The following is a 23,078-nucleotide window of genomic DNA, read 5'->3' on the forward strand; positions in this document are numbered from 1 at the left end:
AATTAGGCATTTTCATAACACACTAATATAGTATTTGACCGACAGAGAAAATTTGAGGGCCACCATGTGGAGAGCTAGCTCATGACCTCTTTGCAACCAAGGACAGCAATTGAAAACAGATGCAATGAAGTGCACACTAAACTGCATAGTCATTTAGCTTTGCATTAGTATGTTGAAACTGCACTTTAGTTGCACAGACAAGTCTGGGACATTCTGCAATATAGCCCAACCTACTGAGTTTTGTGATAGTCTGCTACATACTGCACAACATTATTCTGCCAAAAGAACTTTGTGGCAGACCCAAAAAGAGAAAGCTATCAATCAACAATCAGGCAATCATCAAGAGAACCAAAGGACCGCAAAAAGGTGTGGATGGCGACACATTCAGCAATCTCTCATTGAAGAGACCTTCTCCTAACTTGGAAATCATAGAATCATGGTACAGATGGAAGTTTTTCACATCATCAAAATCTGTGCCAATAAGTTTCTCCCTTTAATCACAATTCCTATACATTTTATTATTTCTTATTCAATTATATTGCCTTGATTCTTGCATTGAGCTCCCAAATTTCCCATTCTTCACATGTAGCAACAACACTCCAGACACTAAAAGCTAAATGCAACCAATGTTTAATAATCCTACATTTGATGTAATAACAGGAGTGGGCGAAGTAATTACTATTGTGTGTATATAAGTGAGGTACCTTTTGTTAGGCTACTGAAATGGACCGGCTGCAGACTGTAGGAAAAATGTCTCCAAAATAGAGTTTATAATAATCTTTCTGAACTATGGGAAAGCAGGAAGTGTTAATGCTAAGAACCATGGATACTTCAAGGTAGCACTGTGCTGCATGAGAATAATTAATTTTCACTTTTAACATCTGGTTTCAGTTAGTGACTAGAATTAAGCAGACCCAGGCTTGTAAAGGTTGGAAGATTATAAAATGTTTATCAGAAAAATAAATACCTGGAAGATTATAAAATGTTTATCAGGGAGAAAAAACTAGCTAGAATGACTTATCCTTATCTTGTTCTATATCTTTCTTGTAAATTTCAGCCAAACAAAGTGAGATGATCCTTCACAAATAGACCAGAGTGTCCTAATTCTTATCTGGGTTGTCTTATTATGAATGTTTAGAACTAATTAAACAGTTTTTCAAAGAATGGGCAGATCACACTTTTCTCAAGTGTTATATTGTTTTCAATCTGAGTGCTTGACATATGCATAAAATGATGGAAATACTTGTCATGAGACATACTACTCTGATGACCAAGGATATGAATTGACCTATCAAAGGTTGAGGTCAGAAGTATAATGGATAATACTTTTGACACAAAAGACCAGAGAAAGATCAGAAAGAGAGAGGTTATGGAATTCAGAGAAATTAAGAACTCTACTAGCCAAGGAGAGCCCAGATAATAAAGTGCATCATGTGTGAGTTGAACTCCTGATAACAAAATCAAAGTTGGTGTTACCAAAAGATAACGGATATTGGAAGGAGGCTGAACTATAGTGATGACAGATGGAGACTCAGCACACCGATGTCCTGGACATAGACCCTAGCATCCCAAATAAAGCTGAGACAATCTACTCTATGGCACCAGCTCAAACAGAAAATAATGAGGAACATGCTAGAATTATTGCTAAGGCTGTGAAATTATCAACAATGAACTGAACTAACAATGCATTAAAATATCTGATAGATTTGCTATTCAAAACAGTGGACTTGTCAGCTATACATGGAGTCTCGTCTTAACAAAGCTAGCTGGCCTTATGTAAACCTTGGACTTTAAATGCAATATCAACGTCCATCAGTTAACAATACTGAATTAAGTACCTTGAGTTCTCTTACTGTTTAACATTACGGTGTTCCTAAGATAGCACTTATGAATTGGATTGTCCTGGCAATACATTTGGCTACTCTGTTACCTCTTGCTTTAGCCTCATGGTATTGGTCACAAATCTTAAATATTTGTATGATAACACCTCGATCATTTTTCCTGCTCAACAGTCTTAACATCTGCCACTCTGCATACTTTGCATATGCTTGGTGTTAGACCTACCCCCATGCATTCACAGGGGAATGCTGATAACAATAACAAATTGTATTTATATAGCACCTTTAATGTAGTAAAATGTGCCAATATGCTTCACAGAACCATAAGAACAAAATAGATGTCAAGCAAAGGGGATATTAGGACGGCTGTCCAAAATTTGCCAAGCAAGTGGGTTTTAAAGAGGATCTTAAAGCAGGAACATGAGATAGAGAAGCAGAAGGGTTTCAGGAGGCAATTACAGAGTGGGGTTTATATAGCTGAATGCACATCTGCCAATGATGGGCTGAAGAGAGGGAATTGTACAAGAGGCTAGAGTCAGAGGAATGGAAATCTGAGGGAAGTGGTTATGGGGATGCAAATGGTTATAGAGATAGGGAGAGGTGAGGACACAGAGATTTAAACAAAAGGGTAAAAGTTTTAAATTTGAGACATTGGGACCAGAAGCAAACATAGCTTAGTGAGTAATTGGTGAGCGGGGCTTGTTGCGGGATAGGAAATAGGGAGCAGAGTTGTGCATAAGTTGAAGTTTACAGAGTGGGGACCATGGAAGACTGGCCAGGAGAATACTGAATAGTAGAGTCTGGAGATGAAGGTGAGGATTTCAGCAGCAGATGACCAGAAGCTGAGGTAGGAACAGGTGATGCTGTGGAGGTGGAAGTAGTCACTGTGGTGGAGGATATTACATAGAATTATATAGAATATACAGCACAGCATCAGCCATTTAACCCAACCAGTCCATGCTGGCATTCATGTGGGCATTGAACAAAAGCTTTATAAGGTTCACCCAAATGAAACCTAATGTGATGTTAACACGCTCCAGTGTCCTCTTTCGAGAGCTCCCACATGGTGCTCCCCAGTGGCTGGGTCAAATATATAGGTAGGCTGCTCGAGACGGTGACTTGGAGGCTGAGATACATGTGGTACCTGTTCCTTATGGTTATGGTGCACATGATGGCACTGCAACAGGCTGCGGTAGCTGTGTTTGTGCAGAGACAGCCTTCGTCACAGGGGCATGAGGTTTATTGTGTATCACATTCAGAGGGGTGGAGAATTGACAACAGAAAATGGAGTTCTTTGAATAGCGGTACCTTCAACGCCATCCCTTCCTGATTCAGTCCTTTCATGGCCCAGTTGCATGTCCACATTTACCAGGAGCGTAAGAATACCTGATTGGGTGTGCGTGCATCCATGTGCCATCACTGCAACTGATTGGTCATTACTACAGAATGCATCATACAGTCTGTTCATGCCAGGTCACTGCTCTGGCATCCATTCAGTGCACTGCTGCACATCACTCTCCATGTGGGTGGCCATTCTTTCAATGGAGAAATTCATGCACTCGTGTGCCTGAGACATTGTGATTCTTATGTCATGAATAGACTCTGTAGTATAGGGGTTAATTCTAACTGTGGTAGGCTAATGAGACACAGTATACATCATCACAGGAAGTAATGCAATGTCTCATGATCTTGCTCTCTCTTACAGACCTCATGGCAAGATGAAGCCACAATAAGATTTTTCTCAATAAGTGAATGTTTTCCTTGCCTCAGCAGACTCTGTAAATATTCTATGTTAGCATAACGAGGCCACTCCTCGATTCTCTGCCAAGGGACTGCATTGCCTCAAGAAATTCTGACAGATGTCCACACATCTCCTATCGTAGTGTCATCATATACAAGCACCTACTTTGTATATGACCCAGAGACTCTACATCTCTGGTCGGGTAAGGATGGCTGGAACTGCCCTCTATCCTCCCGATGCAGACTGCCCACAGCAGCATCTATATCCATCACCGGCTCCTGCTCTGGTGACATGATATTCACCTTGTGCCACCTGTTCTAAAGTTGCCAGAAGCTCCACCAGGGTGCATGTATCTGCTTTGGTGGAGGATGCGCTTGTCTCCGGTGATGGTGGTTCCTCGAAGTGCAAGACTTCCTCTGAGGTATCCAAGGCCTCCACAGTTAGCTGCTGCTGATCCTCCTGCATCAGCCCTGTGTAAGTGAAAACATTAGGTACCTACAGTCTTTCATCTCTGCAGCTGTTTCATCAGATATCTGTCAGCACATCAAGTGGCAGCTACTGGTTAGCAGTTTACTGGGATAGTGGGTTTGGGGTCAAAGGAAAATAGATGGGTCTTGTGGATGAGATGAGCTTAGAAAGAAAATGAGGGAAATGAGAGGGAAACTAAAGAGGAGTGCAGGATAAGAGCTTGAGCAGGGGGAGCCTGGGGGGAGATTTGGTTTGGGGGAAAGGGGAAGGGTTGATACTCAGAAGCAGCTGAATGAATGATATCAACCTTCGTGACAAAAGAATTCCATGAGCTCTATATACTTAAAAATGCTGAGGACTGGGTGCTTAATATTCCAGGATACAATGTGTTCAGAAAGGATAGAGAAGGAAGAAAGGGAAATGGAGCAGGGGTACTGATTAAGGAAGACATTGTAGAGTTGGAAAGAGAATATGCCCTGAAGAGAGCAAAGACAGAACCCATTTAATTAGAGTTCAGAAGCAAAAAGGGATGATCATGTTACTGGGAGTATTCTACAGGCCTCCAAATAATGAGAGAAAGATAGAGGAGAAATCTGCAGGGAAACCACAAGATGTGCAAGAACTATTGAGTGGTGATATTGGGAGACCTTAATTACCCAAATATAGATTGGGATAGTGTTGGAATAAAGGGTAAGTGGGGGAAGAATTTCTGAAATATGTCCAGGAGAACTTCTTTGACCAGTATGTTCTTGGTCCAACTAGGAAGCCAGCATTGCTGGATCTAGTGCTGAGGAATGAAGTGGGCCAAGTGGACCAAGTGTCTGTCAGGGAACACTTGTGAAAGTTATCATTGTATCATAAAGTTAGATTAGCAATGGATAAGAGCAAGGAACAAGCTAAACTAGAACTTCTACACTGGAAGAGGATTAGTTTCAACGGGATGAGAAGGGATCTATCCAGAGTCAAATGGAACCAAAGATTAGCAGAAAAAACTGTAACAGGAGGACTTTAGGGAGGAGATGTTTCAGATATAGGCTAGATATATTCCAACAAGGGCAAAAAATAAGGGAATCAAAGCCAGGGCTCCTTGGATGATGAGAGTGATAGAGAACATGATGAGACAAAAAAGAGGGTGCCTGGTGCATGTCAGGTGAATTCTTCAAGCTAGAATCAGGTTAACTATAATAGGTTGACAGGGGAAGTGAAGAGGGTTGTTTGTCAGACTGGCAGATGGTAGACAGTGATGTTCCCCAAGAATCAGTGCTAGGGCCAATGCTTTTTTTTAATTTCAAAATTTGCTAATTGTTCCAAACTTCAAGGTGTGGCTAACAGTGTGGATGATACCACTCGACTGCAACAATACAAAGATAAGCTGATAGAATGGGCAGATATATGGCAGATGGAAGTTAATACAGAGAGGTGAAGCAATTTGGCAGAAGGAACAAGGAGAGGCAATACAGAATTAATGATACAGTTCTAAAGAGTGTACAGGGACAGAGAGACCTAGGGGTTCAGGTGCATAGATCTTTGAAGATGTCAGGACATATTGAGAGAGCAGTAGCAAAGCATATGGGATCTTGGACTTCAGTGTGGAGGTATTGAGTACAAAAGCAGGGAAGTTATTGCTGAACCTTTATAGAGCTCTGGTGAGGTCACAACTAGAATTTTGCCTCCAGTTATGGACTTCACATTTTTGGAAAGGATATGAGGGTCCTTGAGTGGGTGCAGAGGAGATTTACCAGAATGGTTATTGGGATGATGGATTTTAGCTACAAGGTTAAAGCAACAAGAGAAGCTGGATTAAGGTAGACAAAGAAAAACTGTTCCCATTAGCTGATGGTACAGCACTAGGGGGCACAGGTTTAAAGTTTTGGGCATGAGATGCAGGGGGATATGAGGAAGAACTTTTTTACACAGTGAGTGGTAATGACCTGGAACTTGCTGCCAATGAGAGTGATGGAAGCAGAGATGATGAATGATTTCAAAAGGAAATTGGATGGCCACTTGAGTAAAATAAATTTATGGGGATATTGTGGAAGAATGGGACTGATTGGCTTGCTCTGCAGAGAGCCGATACGGACTCAATGGGCCAAACGGCCTCCTTCTGTGCCATAATGACTCTATGACTCAATGACTTGTTAGAGGTGAGAGTGGAGGTTGCATGGGAGGCTCTAAGGAGATGACCATCTGGGTGTACTAGCCTGGCCTTTAAATCTAGCAACAGCACCAGGCTTATCAGAAATAAATGGGTGAACTTCCAATCACAGACATTTTCAATACCAGGAGTCTGTCTGCATTATATTTATCTCATGGAAGCATGTGTGTCTGTGCACTAAAAGTTAAGCAGTCGGTTTTCCCACACCACCTGATGTCATAGTGAATCTGGTAATATGGCTAAGGAAACTGGGTCAGTGATTCTAACTGTACTAAAATGAAAATGTGAGACTATCTCCAGCAGAGTTTTCACCCACCACAGTCCAACTCTAAGCCTACACAAATTCATGTCTAAAAGTGCCATTGGACCCACTGAAAATGTTGCAAGCTAATATTGCAATGCTCTTCTTTATGAAATGAAAAGGTAAAACCTCCTGCCCCCACTCTCATAACATTAGAATAAATCACCCAGGGTGCAACCATTCGTGCAAGAGCATCTTTGGCTCAGCTCAATGAGAAAGTAATTAGCAGTTTCAAGAGCTGAACATTGCATTCCACAGTTACCAGCCTCAGGTCAGGTATCCTTGCAGTTACTGCACTCTAAAGATGTGACTTAGACTAATGTAAACTCTGTCGTCTTCTGGAAACCGTGTACCAACCGAAAATCTCAGCCAATGCCTGTTTTTATAATTACAACACACATTTATTGTTCTCCTGGGAAAGGCATTCGGTTATCATCTTAAGAGTATGAAATGGACTCTGTTATTGGAACTCCACTAAGGGCATGATAGACTGGCTGATCACTGTGTTACATAAAATATTACGGTTCCGAAACATTTGAAATTCCAAGAAATGAATGATAGTTATTAAGATACACGGCTGTGCGCTTTTAACAGGAAATTGTAATTCACCTGAATGTAATCCAACAATTACACTGCTCCTTCAGGATGTAGAGAAAAATGACAATAGTTTAAATGTTACCAGCATATAAATACTGTCTACATTGATATTCGGGTGCTGGTATTTAAAACAGAATTTGACAGATAGCCTCGATCTAGGTAAGTGATTAGAATTTCATACCAGACTTGTAAAATGTAAAGATAGGCAATACAAGTAGTACCCCTTACCCTTAGTTCGGCGAACGGAATTGTTTTAAGCGGAACAACACTTCCATCAAACACTCTTTATACTTATAATTAAGATTTTTGAAATACGTTTAACATTTACACACATCACTGTTTGCAATGGCAAAGGTCTCGGTGTCGTCTCTAGTTTACGACATGTATTGAAGGTGCATGTCGATACACTGTTAAAATGTTTAATTATTGCATTGGATTTGAAGGCATTCCAGGCTGTGTATATACAGTATCTATTGTTTTAAAAATTCAAAGTATTGCATTTTCCCGATTTGAATTTACCGCCCCCACCCCCTCCCCCGAGTTCCATAATCTTGGTTTCTCGTGTTTAATTTTCGGACAAATTTACTTTGCTCGTTGCCTCAATACATCAACCATAGTTCTCATTCTTTGTAAAACTACAAATCTGTTATAATTTCCTCAACCTCCCAACTGCTTTAATGAAAATCCGAATACTTCAAGCATTGTAACATTTGCTTTATACCATGTGAATTCGATAGTTTGGGTTTGTTTCAGTTTCTTGCCGCGAGATAAATCCAATATTTGTGCAGCGAGACATGTAACAAAGGAGGCAGCATTTGTGTGATGGGGACGGTTCATTTAAAGATTCAAAGTTAGCGTCACGGAACTGCTAATCCATATCTCCTGAAATCTATGCAATGTATTCCTGGTCTGGGCAGTGTGTTTTATATTAAGATTACACCTTCGGCACTGTCACTTCACTGAAAAGTCAACACGAAATAATAATTATATTCCTCGGTAAAAAATAAACAAAACTAAATAAATAGTATTATGTTGTGAGGTGTTAATATACTTTTGAGAGAATAACAGGTGTCCGGATACTTCCATGACTAGAACTTATGCTTCCCATCGTGTCTTAGTTCATTCTTCATTCACATAGTCGTTAAACCTGCGTTTTCATTCACCTTCAGTTATATGGAATTTGTGGAATTGTCTACGCGCAAAAACGCATCCTGCTTTTTGTTTGATGCCAATTTGGAAAAGCAATTCTTTTCTGTCTACAACAAAGTATGACTGTTTTGTGCAAAACGCTGTCTGAAATTAGAATTCTCCGTGTAATTGATCTTGTTCTCTTTTTTCTTGATAATAGTTCGTTTATCTTGTGGCCTTCCATATCAGCTGCCACATGCTTCCCAGGGTAATTGAGTTCAAAATCCACTGTCTACATACACTCCCGCCTTAAAACCATTGACCCCTACACCTCCCCACCCACAACGGAACCTTTCCATTTCTTCAGAATGTAATCAATCCCCTCACAATCTAATTGCACTTGCTCTTTCGTCATTTCATTCCAATTGGCATTCATTTCCTTCCTTCATTTGTCTATCCTCCTCCTCGCCGCGGTTTAAAAGTTATCGCATTTTTAAAAAAAACAGACATATTTTGCTTTGCCAACTGTCAAGAATCTCACATTCCTCGACGTGTTTGTTCTTACATTTTTTTTTTAAACAGAGGGTGTAGTGAATGATGTGACATATGCAAGCCTGCCGTGACTCCGGCAGACATGCACTTGTGTGGAGGTGCCTGTTGGATGAAGCACCTCTCTCAGGTGCACCTTGCTGTCGTTTGACAATCTTGGCCGCCCTCTGCTGGTCAGTGTTGCTTTCTGTTTACAGCCGTGTCCGCAAACAGCGGTCACAAAGCCACTGTCAATGAGGCTACAATGCCGTGCATTTAATTTTTTGGCGACATCTTCTCAAATGGTAAACATAAACATGGGAAAAACTTATTTTGTGTTTAACTCTGTTGAAATATATATATGAAGTAGACGTGCATGATTTCACGTTCATCGAGCTCACACTGTGGTGAACAAAAGCAAAGCTGCAGATATTCATTGAGAAGCAAGATTCGCACCACCAACAGTGAATCGATTAAATAGAATAAATCACTTCAAAGTTTTAAGCCAGTGCTGTAAAGTCTGCCGTTTGGGTTCCTTTAGTGTCAGGTACTCTGGATGCTGCAGCTAAGATCTATATCTATTGTTAGATATTCCAACCTTCCTGAGGTGCACCTGCTCCGTGATCAGGATTAATAAACAGGGACTCAAACCCTGAAGGCACCAAAAAGTACCTGCTGAAAAGTCACGTAACTCCGGAGGAACGACAGCGGGGCGGTAGATTTCTGCAGACAAAGCAACCTGGTCAATATTGTCATGACACATTTTGGAGAAGAGGAGGTGGTGTGTGACTCATTTGTGCGTCGTGTCGGATAAACGGGGCGATTCACACTTTTAAAACAGCAAATCAAACGTACTTCTGAAAAAGGTCATGCTGAATGGAATTTTTTGTACTCGATTTATATTCAGACGTCGTTTCCCTTGGAGTATTATAAGCGCCCTTCATGCTGACGGAAACTTGCATGTCTAAGGATCTAATTTAGTTGTTGGGAGTCAGATGGTCGGAGTCTGCTACCTGGGCGTCTACACGAAACGGTAAGCTTCTCGTCATCATTTACCTGAAAGATACCATTTTATGAGAGACTACCTTATGTGCGAGTCATTTTGACAAAGTCCACTACCAATTTACCCGTGCTCCTCTGCATTGATGGGATTATAGTCTGGGGGTTTAAAATCCCAGTGGGTAAGTGAAATAGGTCTTTAATTGGAAAAATGGAAAAGTCCGACAGGATTGAATTTGAATGTGAAACACATTGTGTCCCAATGCCATCGAATGGTCCAAACATTGTCAATGTGAATTTCATGTTGAATAATCATTAGATGGAAGGTCGCTTGTACTACAGATTTTGTTCTACCTTTGGACGGATAGTTACAGTATTAATTACATATAATTGTGGTGTAGCTGATTATAAGTGGGACATGTAAATTGCGTTAGATCAGCTTTTTCATTTTATGGTGTCTAACCCAAAGGCTCTTAATGACCATTACACTGGTTATTCTATAGTTTGGTCATATGGTTTTGGACAATACAAGAATCACAGTCGATGTAACAATGCTCTCTGCTCTCGGTCGCTGCGGTTGGTTAATTCATAAGTGTTTTTGCATAAATAGATTCAAATTAACAATGGCCATTACTGCATTGTTGACTGACAATTGTTGTAATATATGTGGTGAGATGACACTGCCCTCCTGAAACTCTTACTGTTCGAATGCATAATGTAGGATGTCTGACAGTTAAGCAAAGGCAATAGAAATGATTTCAGTCAATGCGTTTAACGAGATCTTTGGTCCACATCAGAAGTGTTAAACATTTCGTCGCGCCATTCCATTAAAATATGTAGAGCTTCGTTCTGATTGTTTGATACCTTTCCACCAATACTGATTTTAATGCTGCTTGCGATTACGCGAGACATGCCTGTGCCCGCGCGAATCATTGCTTCTCCTACCTTCCATGCGAGTGCTTTAGCGCCCTGAATGCTAATAAAGTGAAATGTTTGAAAGGGCAAGACTGGGTTCAAAGCCAATCGCTCTCTATCTCTCCCTCACGCGCGCGTACACCGACACACACGGGCTTCCAAAAGCTAACAAAGCTGTTTTGTTATTATCTTCCTTCCAGAAACCCGTGTCTTTGTGTCTTTACGTTGAAAAGAAAGGATTCTAAGGAAGACGTCAGCCCCATTTAACCAAGGACTTCACGTCTGTCAGAACCGATGGCATCTTCTGCTCCTTCATCTTCTAGTGCGAGTCAAGACCCCAACTCAACAAATTTACGGCCCGGGGACAGAAGCACAAGTAAGCGATTGCTACCTATTCTTTTTACCAGCACAAGAAGATTGGCGAAGGACCTAACGGTTATTCTGTAGACAGAAAGTGCGATGTAAGACATACCAAAACCTGAACGTTTCCCAGGAAAAATTTGAATTAATAAAAGTACACTTTAACTACCACTAAGCGACATGAACATTACCAATACTGTCATCTAGTTAGGATTTATCACAATGGAATGCTTAATGCGCCATGCTTATAAAAGTGCAGATAGTTGATTCACTCGTATTTGTTCTTTATTTACACCTGGAGGCTGCAATTCTTTTTCACAGCCAGTGGAAATAAGTATACAGCTGTATGTAAAATAAGCCTCTTAAGCAGTAATTTCAAGGCGGTTTAGCAATTTATGAAAATGCACTTTGCTCATTATCGCAACAAACCCTTTTAGTGCAGAGTCTGAGTGAAAGTGTAATTATAGGAGAAAGCGAAGGCGGCTGATGCAGCTAATTGTAGCTCTTATGAACTCGCTAATAGCTGCGACGGCACAGAGTGAGGGAAAGAGAGCTATTGAACTGGCAAGGATGAGAATGGCGCTGATAGATCTAATCAGTTTACTACCATTGCCTCAGCAATTTTGACATCAGGTAAAAAAAATCTAGTCGATGACATAATCGACACTGACAAAGAAAAACTTGGCAGAAATAAGGACGAGCATTGCGATCATTACACGTGTTATATCTCTGCTCTGAAGGGCTTCAGATGTTACCAGGCGTCATTTTTATTTCCATCTGCCAGGAAACGTTGGGCTAACCTAGAATTGTTTTTTTCTTATTTTTGACAGTCCATTTCCAAACTTACAATTGCCAAATTGATTCTTCCCCGCCTTACTTCAATATCTTCATGTTTTATTACACACATGTACATGTTAATATATACATACATTAAAACTACCCAGTAAGGAAGTTGTCCAGATATAATTCATATAATTCACACGCTTCCTCAGGGGGAATATTGTGTGGCAATCATTCCGACACACAAATTATAATTTAGCTCAATTTAATTCTACTTCTTAAAACGAGATCTGAAATAGAAAGTGCGATGTAAAGAGATCTAGATGTATTTTCCATTAATAGGACAGTGAGTGGGTTAATAAAGGCTCGTTCTGGTGTAGCGAATTTAAGAGTCGGTAAATGTAAATGTACAGCGCGTATTTTTGTCCTTTCGCCTGTAATCGTGTTTCTTGCTTGTCCTAGCCCTATATCATTAGCTCATGGCATGCTTTATCTCCCAGACACTGACCTGAGGCGCATTTGTATGTCAGTGCATTTTTCGCACAAGTGTCATGGAGAGGCTTTACCCGGGTTGTCAGAGTCACAAAAATCATCAAAAGAACAGAGCAAAGCAGAGAATATGTGTTCATCTGCCATACCTACACTTAGAAAGAGACAATCACGGAGAAACAGGAAACATCAACTTGCGCACTACCCAGAATATCAGAGAAAAATATTTTCCGAAACGAATCCACAGATCTGAAACCTGCCTCTTAATTACTTTTTAATGTAGATAAATGGGGTCGCCTTCTATCGACGATACATTTGCAACGTGTATGGATGGAACTGTTGAAATTTGTAATTAGCATTCTTATTGTGTTAATGTTAACTAAATATATCTCCCACCATATTAAATATATAACCTTCCCATTCCAACCTACAGGAAGTTGGGCATATGTGTTAACTTTATCCAGATATCACTTGTTTAATATATTACTTTTGCTTTCGTATTTTACCGTTGCTTAAGACTATTTTTTATTCTCTCTTTGTTGCGTGGCTACTGTGCTGGCTTTGTGATACCATTAGTGTTTACACGCCTCATAAACCCGGGCTATGGATCTGTCAGACTAGGGAGAGGTCCAAATTGCCGTTTCATTCAACTGTTAAGATGAAGCAAAATATATACTGCACGTTCGTAATTATTAATTAATTTAAACTATATTAATATGTGCACACTGTCGACAGACTACGTGGAAGGCATTGTATGTAAAGTCTAATGCTTGTAAATGTCCTCATTTCATACATTTCAGCCTGGGGTGTATAATGTACACACCAATCCCTGTAATTCACTATACAGGGACTGCCCAGCAGCATAATAGGCGTATTAATTACTCGGCCAGATTACGAAGTAAACAGCTGCATGAATCATTAACATGCGAAAAGGGATAAAATTATAGAATAATGTATCAAATTAGGTGGAGATTTGCAAAAACACAATGATGTGGGATGTTAAAACTCGTGCAAAACAGTGCAATATTCTCGCTGGTTGACCGCTAGTCATGCAGATCCGAGCTAGTCAAATACCATTTTTCAGCTAATTAATTCCTGGGCTACTCTTCTGACCCCATTTCACGCCAGTTTGTTCTAAGCTTTCCATTTCCCGGAAGTGTGCCAACATTTAGCAGCTATTCAATCCTCGGACGAACTGATGTTTCTATTTGGAATTTCAGAAAACACAACAAAAGTATGAGAAAAACAAAATTCTGTGAAATGCTTTCACGGCGTTAAATGCTAAAACTAGTCATCAATTATCCGTGTGTGCCGATTAATTCATGCAATGGAATAACGGAATAACAATGGAATAACTGCTTCGATTTTTCGAGTTTCATTCATTTTGGATGGCTGTTGTTGGATTGTCTGCATAATAATGATCACTGCATCCCAAGAAGACATTTAATGTAATGGGATAAAAACAAAATAGAGCCGCTTCGAGACATTTCGGAGTATGTGAGAAGTCACTATACAAATACAAACCTTTCTTTAACAAGTTTCCTTAGCGCGATTTATTATTTTACCATGTAGTCATGTAATCGGAATCTTAGTGCAGTAAGAATGTGCCCAAATGGTTATGGTTAGAGACTTTCACAACAATACAATCTGGCTTTGTATATTTACGGTCTTTTCATTGTCTCTGTTTCAGCCTATGACTCTTGGTGCGGAGTTGCTCACGGCTGTACAAGAAAACTTGGTCTGAAGATCTGCGGTATGTTTTTCTTTATTTTACACGAGTAAGTACAGATTTTTTAACGGGCCTTTGAGAAACGTTGATATACTACAACAAGCCGACACACAGGCTGGACACTCTAATTCCGTCCAACAGCGCCTTGCCCAATTGGTCGCCTTTGAGTCTTCTCCAATGTTTTATGAAACAGTACAAAATCGCTACTGTAGATTGCAGCAACAATGTTTCTCTTATGTTTCCTCTTTAATGTTAATGGCATCCCTAGTGATTCTGCCCTGGAATCATTTTAAGATGTACTACAGCAGATTCAGTTCAGTAGCTGCTAATCCTAACTTTAATCCAACTTGAAATATCACAAAGGTACAACGTAACAATGTCACTGAACACAGAAAAGTGTGCATCTATGAGAATTGGTTGACATCATGCCCGACTTTTTTGAGCAACGCCGTTGTTTACCTGCCAAATTAGAACTGAAAAAAATACGTTTGGAAAAAATATACTTCTTTATAGGATTGACCGATACAATCATTCATATAGCGCCTATCACGTCCTGGACGTCCCAAAATGCATTGCAGCCGATAGGTTACTCTGTAGTCACTGTTAACCGTAAATGTCGTCACTGTCACACAAACAATGACAGCAATGTCCCTGCACACCACAAGCACTCCACCAACAGCAATAAGGTTAAAAACAAGTCATCTGATTTGGTGATGCTGGTTGGGGCAGATTGCCAGAAGAATTCCCTGATCCTCATTGAATTGGGTTTGGGATCTTTTGGGTCCACCTGAAGAGGCAATTTGGACCCCCTTTAATATCTCATTCCCAAAGAAAACATCTGTGGCAATGTAGCACTCCCTAGGTGCTGCACCCAAACGTCAGTTTAGGTTACCAACTCCCTGGTCAAGTATGCGAATTGATGGTGCAAAACTGCAGCCAGTTTAGTGGATTTGTCAGTAAAGGACGGGGCCATGTACAACGGTCATTTCAGTGAAACTGTGAAATGTCCTTAACAAGACAAAGTTGAGCAAAACAGCTCCAAAATGAGACCAAGATGAATATGTGCGCCAGTCACCTCATATTGATAATTTTGTGAAGCAAATACCTATGACTGCACTTATGCCTTTTTCTCACATTTTCCTTGGTGTCCAAAAGTAAACACGGTAAAAAAAAATCTACCGTTTTAAATGAAGGATGGGTTACTACTTCACACTAAACGGTCTGAGCGATATTTCCCACATATTTTTCTTCATCCTGTTTATACCTTTAAAAGCAGATGGAAATATTTTTGCTATTTCCAACTCAGCAAGAAGAAAGGAAAATATAAATCGTATTTCGGTTCGGTGCAATTTTCCAAATTTGTTTGTGTTCTGCTTTAATGTTTTATTTACATTTTTTTATTCTCATAATTCACACTCACAAAAGCGGAAAATACATTTGATTAAAACTTTCTATCTTATTTTGAACAGGTTTGTAAAACAATTGGGTAGAACATCATAAATATCCAAATTACAACGCCTGTTAATTTATATATTTCACGTTTCTTTTTTTAACATCTGTAATGCATTTGCAGTCTAACCGCTGTGCCGTGGAGGGCAAGGACGTGAATTAATGTTTCTGAATTCCCTTCATAAAATAACTCGTTTTTAAAGAAGTCACTTCGGTCACTCTTGGGCTCCTCCTTGTGGAATGACCAAGTTTAACACATGCAACTGGAGGAAAGGGATTGTTTTCGAGACTATTGTGCAGCTGATGCCGTGCGGTTAGCTAAAGGTGAAAAAAGACCTCAAAAATTGTGATACATGAAGTACTGGAAAACAAAATAAAACCTTAGTGGAGTTTAGAATAAGTTCTCCGAATGCAATAGAATTTGCATTCCGATCCAGAATAAATTCTACTTCCCAGAGTTAAAATTTACAATTTCTTACATCACTTTAGCTGCGAGATAATTCCAAATTACCAATTTAATGCATTCCTAAATTATTATTTTTCGCAGAAAGTAACAGTATTCATAACAATTATGCTTATACCCGAGAAAGATGCGAATACACTGTCTGAGTGACCAAATTGTCTCCACCAAGAGATATAACTTTTCAATCTGAACACTACTATTGGACTAGACATTCCTGTCAATGCGTAAACATCATCCGAGTGTGTTGCGGAGTTCGATAAATGTGAATTTGTGGCTAACAAATCACAATAGTTCTACAATGAGAAGGATTTTTTTTGTACCATTAACAAACCTCAACAAGCTGAAAATGTAAAACAGCCTAATTCATCTACTACAATTAATTCCGAAGGCAATAAATGTAACCATTTCCTAAGGGGAGATCAATGATCATGCACTGGAAACAGTTCTAATGCTGCCTGAATTATCGGGGGGGGGGGGGGGGGGGGTCGTATTATTTCCGTAACAACTTACAAATTTTCAATTTTTCTGTGATCTCCATTGTCAAAGTGTGTTACCTGGGAAATTCTCCCCAATGGGTTAAAATGAACAGACATTAGCCCCATCTCCCCTTTCCTCCCGTTGCTCCTGTAGCTTGTATCATTCCATCCTCCTGATCATTTTTTCTTGTGATACTCTGCATGCCACACTCTGCAGCTGGCTATTCGGAATCTCTCTGTATTCCGCGTCTGGTTCTGAGATTAAACTGTTACTCTCCAATTTACCCCTCAACTAAAGCAAGATCCTGCCTAACCCATGCCCCTCAGCCCAGGAGAAACATTTGTACTTTGGACTGCAGACCAATGCAACCACACTCCAAGTGCACAGCTGTGACCTCCATGGGCTATCGGTGCTACTCTCCCAGAACAGTTCTAGATTTTTAACATCACCATTTATCACTGTTCCAGGCCCTAAGAATGTTTGTGGCACAATCGACTTTCAAAAAGAATCAATCCTTCAGGTTACCTTAATTACAAAAAAATAAAAGTTCTGTAGCGTTGACCGCTTTCGTCTGATGATGCATGAAAAAGAATAGTTACATCCCACTATTTTCCTCTCCTTCTTGACGCTTCATTTCACTGGCGCCAAACTTTCCTACCGTCAAATGCAGTATTGCTTTGCTGTGTATGCTGATGTAAAATGTGTACCTGTGAGTGGAAAGTCTTACTCCGAAGCAGAATTAATTCAGCCACAAATCGGGTTACTGACGCTACAGGGTAACTGCGAAGCGAGTACAGTCCTGGGAGTAAAGGACTGTCCGGGTGTCCACAGACTGCGCCACCTGGCGGCAAGATGCACCGTGACTTTAATAGGTTGGAACTAGTCGGATCTTCGCCACCTCCAAACTTTCCATTCTCAGTCTCGAATATGCAGAGAGCCAGATCACCCAAGGGTTATTTTATCCCAGTGCTTTTAGGCGATTTTTGCCCGCAGCTGTGATTTCGGTTCGGAAAACAATTTTTAATGTTCTAAAGCATTAAGTAGCTGAGAGGAGTTGCTGGTTTTATAATTTGCAGCCGCAGATCAAGTTCCTTACAAAGGGAATAGAATAAGCAGATCTGAGGTTTTAATAGATGTCCCCATTATGCTGTTTAATGGCGAAAGCGCTTTTCATAAAACGCCTAATGATGGAATATTCTATTCACTGATTGAATCGCTCTTCCACAGTAATGATAATTGTTTTGAGAACGGAATTGATGAAATATACTATCGTTGCGAACAAAAATAAAACCTTATTGTTGACCAAGAATAAAAAGCTGCGCTTTGGTATCGTGGATATGCAGTCCCTCACTTCTCAGAATTCATCAGCCTTATCTGGCCAAGCACCGCCTCCCTCCAGGGAACAGATTAATGGAAAACTTATTAAAAACCTATTCGTCACCTCGCTGTTTTCTGAGATAGCACCGCCAGCAAGCACAAACTCCCCAAATTACAACATAAATGCAGTCTAGCCTTGGATAAATTATGAAGAGCAGTGTTGGTTCTTGTCGGGTTAGTTACGTCGTGTTAGGCTAATGTTTCTCAACAGAAAGGCTGGCACTTTAATGGCAGACGAGTTGTATATATGACCGTTTTTTAACAGAAAACTGACAAAGGGAGATTTACATTAGAATCAACCATTGGGTCTGGGGAAACTTGCAGCTGGAAAGAAAGAACATTTTGAATTATACGCGCGTGTTGCAAAGGCTTTTCTTGCAATTTATACCAATAACATCTTTAGATTCCACGAGCATAAAAAGGCGGGCATTTTTGACGAGGAAGAAACAATGCTCCCTGCTCGTGAGCTGAACGCTTTACATAAGTACATTTTCACGTTGCTGATTAAATCATGACCTTACAGGTCAAATGCACAGTGGTTAAAAGATTACATGTTAATTTTCAGGCGGATCCGCTAAACACGAGCGCAGGGTTGAATGGGAACAGCACTCCGCTGTCTCAAATTGGTAGATTTCATTCCGTTTCAGCGAGTTCTGATTAGAACCGGGCCCAGGGGCTAAAATGGAACAAAAAAAGTCGTGGAGCTGGTCTGTCACATTTAGCCCATGTTTGACATGACCCATGTTTGAAATAGTTTTTGTCGCAATGTTCATCATTATCAAAGGCCAGGCTTCCTCGTTCAGTTTAATTTCTTTTAGAATAGGGGAAGAACGGAAATGATATCTGTGGCACGAGCTGGTAATTTTAGGGAGAATTAGCTCTAATTATAATGGAAATATGTCGATTATGTAAGTATTAGCCGTGCGATGAACTAGTTTGGAAATGAACCTGGAGATGTAGAGATTTACATTAGGAGATAGCTGACATGTTGCAGCATGCTTTCATTCATCATTACTCCTTTCATTTTGATAGATTGGAAACTTTGGCCAGAGGCTCTTTTTGACCCAGGCACTGCGTTCTTCCAGAGGCTGCTTCTGGCTGTCTCGTGTGTCGGGTTTATTTAGCAAGAATTTGCCAGTGCACTAAATAACGAATATTTGTTTTTGCATGGTCGGGTTTGTGCTGACGACATCGTGACCGCACCCACCTACGGGCAAATACTCCTTATAAATCCTCTGTTGTGGGTCACAGTGGATGTCTAATAAGCAAAATCTTCCTCCTTGCTGCACAATATCCTATTAGTGTCACTTGTAAGCGAGACAAAAGCAACACAAAATATGTTTGGAAGCGGAAAGAGACCATTTCTGAGCGGTCTTTCTTGCAATAATGTAGGTTTTTTGCAAAGGACTAACAGCATCGAGGATAAAAGCAGGACCGTAAGTTCACTGAAGGATCGCCAGTCGTCCAAGAATCTGAACACCAGTGAAAACAGCGAGAGGGACTCGATATTCAGGCGCACCGAGACTGATTTTTCCAATCTCTATGCCAGAGGTAATTTATGAATGATAAAAGAGCGAATGTTTAACTCTAAATATAATAATTATGTGCAGTGGAATTGTTTTCAATTGTTGGTGCAGCACGTGTACAATGCTAAATATATTCTATTAATTTCTAGATTTTTTGGCATGTTATATTTCTAGAAAAAAATAGCAAAATTGTTGTATTTTTATCTGGATGCTTTTTAAGAGCTTATTTTGAAGTTTGTGTTTATCGATTACATTTATTCTATAATAGTGGATGGTGTGGTTACATTTTAGAATATTTGTGCTTCGACAGTTGAATGAATAGCAGTTTAGTTATTGAATAACCAGTGTGGTATGCAAAACTTCCTTGGTTTAACCTGTGTTTTTCTGGACTAATGAAGACCGGAACATGTTGCTTTCATGTTTTTTATCATACAGGAACAGAGATAATCTTTTTACAATGCATTCCTTTTCAGACTTGTTACCAGCCAAAAATGGAGAAGAGCAGACCACACAATTCCTTTTGGAAGTGGTCGACATTCTCCTTAATTACATCAAGAAAACTTTCGACAGGTCCACAAAAGTTCTGGACTTCCATCACCCACACCAGCTCTTGGAGGGAATAGAGGGTTTTAATTTGGAGCTCTCAGACAATCCTGAATCTCTTGAGCAGATATTGGTGGACTGCAGGGACACGCTTAAATATGGCGTCAGGACAGGTAAAGTTCACCGAGCTGCTTATTCAAGGTTAAAACCAATGATTAACTCTATGTTTATAATTCGCCCAAAATTACCATTCTGCATAAGGTTATAAGGTCCTTTCTTTTGTATTTCAGCAAAAAATGTTCAATTTTTTGTTCATAGACTGGAATATCTTGTTTGTGGGTACGGTAGTTTATGCCTATTATTATGGTTTTATGTGTAGATCATTTCGAATTCTTTATGAACCGAAGTTGCTATTGAATGGGGATTTTGTGTGTCACTGGATTCTATTGTATGGAGGCACAGAGAATATACCTGTCATTTGTTCGAATGTGGTTGTGACGTCTATTCGATTCCAAATAAACCTGACATAGATCCGGAAATGCCACATGTACCACCTACAGTCGTCAAATGGGTGAATGTACACTTTGTGTGATTTGAGAGCTGTTGGATTACTTTTTCTGTCTCCAGTAACTCTTTAATTCTTCACAAATCATGCTTTAAAATGGGTGGGACAGATAGAATATAGCATGAGTAACAATGAACTAAGTATCCGGCCCTGAAGTTTACCCTAACTCACTGATCGCTCTCGTTCTAAGGAGCAGGGTCACATTCGTGTGTCGAGACGTGATTGATTTCTGGTTTGACCACGGCCTGACTTCTATTTATCAGCAAATCAAAAGATGGTCCAGGTGCGGAAATTACCAAAACTGACTCGAATATAATAAGACGCTTTATTTCCCGCCGACTGAATAGTTTTTAGTCATTTTAAAATCATGATTAATAGCAGAAATCATTGTAGTTCTGTCCATAAGCTGCCGTAGAGCGCATGAATAACAGCATGCACGAATTTTATATCAAGCACAGAACCTTCATTTTCATTTAGTATTGGTCTACTGTAGTGATGAAACCGAAAGGCAATTATTTCTCATTGGAGATATATCCTCGAATTTGCCAATTAATCAAAAACTATACTTATGGAGAAGATGTTTCATACCGTTTCCCCTCATCCCACCCACCCGCCCTGAGAACCCAGTGACGAGTGGAGAGTTGATCATTTCCCCTCTCTGTTGCTGGCTGTATTTTAACCCCGGCCATTCTCTCTCACTGGGTTGTTTGGTTTGCGACAGATTTGGTCATTCCAAGATCTCTGCTGACATGATTCCTTACAGTTACATCCTCCTCACGCCGGAACTCATTATGTTGTAATTAACTCCGCGCAGTCAACCGATTGACTGCTCCTAACATGACAGCGATCCGTACATGACTCTGCAGCGATGGCACTGGTTTATAAAACGCTCTCTGTCAGCCCCACAAAAATCCGTGAGATTCTCTATGTCGAACTACATCTGTTTCCTGTATGTTACGGCCAAATTTCGTTTGTAATGTTCAACTGGTTGATTTTGTAAGCATTAAATACAACAATTAAAACGGATCACTACATCAAGCTGGTCACTGGCAGTGAGGTGCTGCAGCTAACAGGAATGTGAAATTCCTGACCTGACACAACCATGGCCACAGCAACGATACAGCACCTTCATTACGATTGCGATTAATAACAAATGTAATAAGCATTTGTCTAGCATCGAATAGTAGTTACCAGACAAAAAATTTAATCATGGAGTGCCAAGGTGTATGTTATCTTCAAACTGGGAGCTGTGCCTAATATAGAACACGCTATTATGCACATGTTTATGTAGGGAGATATATATCGATAACGATTTGCGTGATACATCGGGATTAAACTGAGCTATCTGCGCCACGTTATTTGTGTTCCTCATATTCGAACATTTGGTGCTGTCATTCACGAATAGTGACAGAAGGGAGTATGGCCCTATGCCTTGTGGACCTGCCTTGTTGCAACTGCTTTGCTATTGTTTCTTGACAATCTCCCATTGAAGCCTTTTGTATTCTTTAATCCAGCATTTCCACTTAAACAGGTGGGAAGAAGGGCAATGTATTTGCCAATCTTTACTAGGCTGGCTACTAAATAGATCATTGCCTCAGTTTATCAATTTTATAGTACAAACCAAGTCAGTATGTTTCAAACTGCGAGCAATTCACGTCAAAGGGCAGAAGCCTTTCCCGTAAATTGTACAGTAATGTCCGGGTTACACATTAGCTCAGGCAATAAAACTGCAACACTGCGACTGTTACTGCCCCATTCAGCCCAGTGTCAACCGAACTGATCGAATTAGGTAATTACACCTTAACTTGTGCTAAAGGATGGACCTACAAATGTATTCGTTTATATCGTTAGAAGTCGAATATCCTTTCCCTCGATTGGCCACGTTTCAATATTTTTGTTATCAAGTCCCGGCATTCTTTATCATTTGGAAAATAAATACTGCAAAAACTATATGAGAAAATTAAAAGTTACGATTTAGTCCTGAGTTGGAAGGGACTGACATATTGACAGTGCATTCACATATTCATTATCCAAGTTTTTAACGTGTGCTTTTATTTCTAAGAAGATAGAATAACGCTCGGAACTAATATTTGATGTTACACATGGTTTATTGTGAATTTTGTAAATATTTTACTTCGGTTCGCGGTTCACAGTTCCATCTGCTTGTCGCGGCCCATTGATTGGAGTAAATAAAAGCTGATGAATTTAATATGCGTTTAATTAAAAGCCATCTTAGAAAAAAATTTAATTTTAAAACAGATCTACTTCATTGTACATCGAATCATTGACCTATAAACGCAAGACTTGTGTCAGTAAAAAAAGAACAGGAAATAGCGAATGTGAAGATTCAGAATTGGATTTTCGCGCACTGTTTTCTTTCTGACCAAAGGTGATTATCACTCAGAACAGCACTAATGATCATCCTGACCGGACCAACATTTCATCAACATACTCTTAGTTAAAGGTGAGATTTAACACGAATATGCTAGACACAACTGCTTTGCGAGGGAATGATTTGCAGTGAACATTTCCTAGCAATGGCGAATAACCTGGTTTCTGACTATCATATGGAGTTTTCAGTACTTAATTACCTTGTAGAGTCTCTTGGAATCGATAGGTAGCAGCCGTCTTCGCCAGACCGGGATCGATC

At 40.0% G+C, this 23,078-nt stretch overlaps 1 protein-coding gene across 2 annotated transcripts in view; it reads left to right on the forward strand.

Annotated features, from left to right (window-relative positions):
- Window positions 1-9,594: 9,594 nt before the first annotated feature.
- Window positions 9,595-23,078, forward strand: part of gad1b (glutamate decarboxylase 1b) — a 73,261-nt gene continuing 59,777 nt past the window's right edge. Inside the window, exons 1-5 of one of the 2 annotated variants that reach the window (XM_078552146.1) lie at window positions 9,595-9,789; window positions 10,871-11,046; window positions 13,990-14,052; window positions 19,187-19,345; window positions 19,794-20,036. In XM_078552146.1, coding sequence (XP_078408272.1) covers window positions 10,965-11,046; window positions 13,990-14,052; window positions 19,187-19,345; window positions 19,794-20,036 — 547 coding nt within the window. In that variant the 5' untranslated portion in view covers window positions 9,595-9,789; window positions 10,871-10,964. Of the gene's footprint in view, window positions 9,790-10,235; window positions 10,332-10,870; window positions 11,047-13,989; window positions 14,053-19,186; window positions 19,346-19,793; window positions 20,037-23,078 lie in introns of those variants that run through there. The other variant, XM_078552147.1, reaches the window with a different exon arrangement.

This window comes from Cetorhinus maximus, chromosome 11, assembly GCF_964194155.1.
Source record: "Cetorhinus maximus chromosome 11, sCetMax3.hap1.1, whole genome shotgun sequence".
NCBI lineage: Eukaryota > Metazoa > Chordata > Chondrichthyes > Lamniformes > Cetorhinidae > Cetorhinus > Cetorhinus maximus.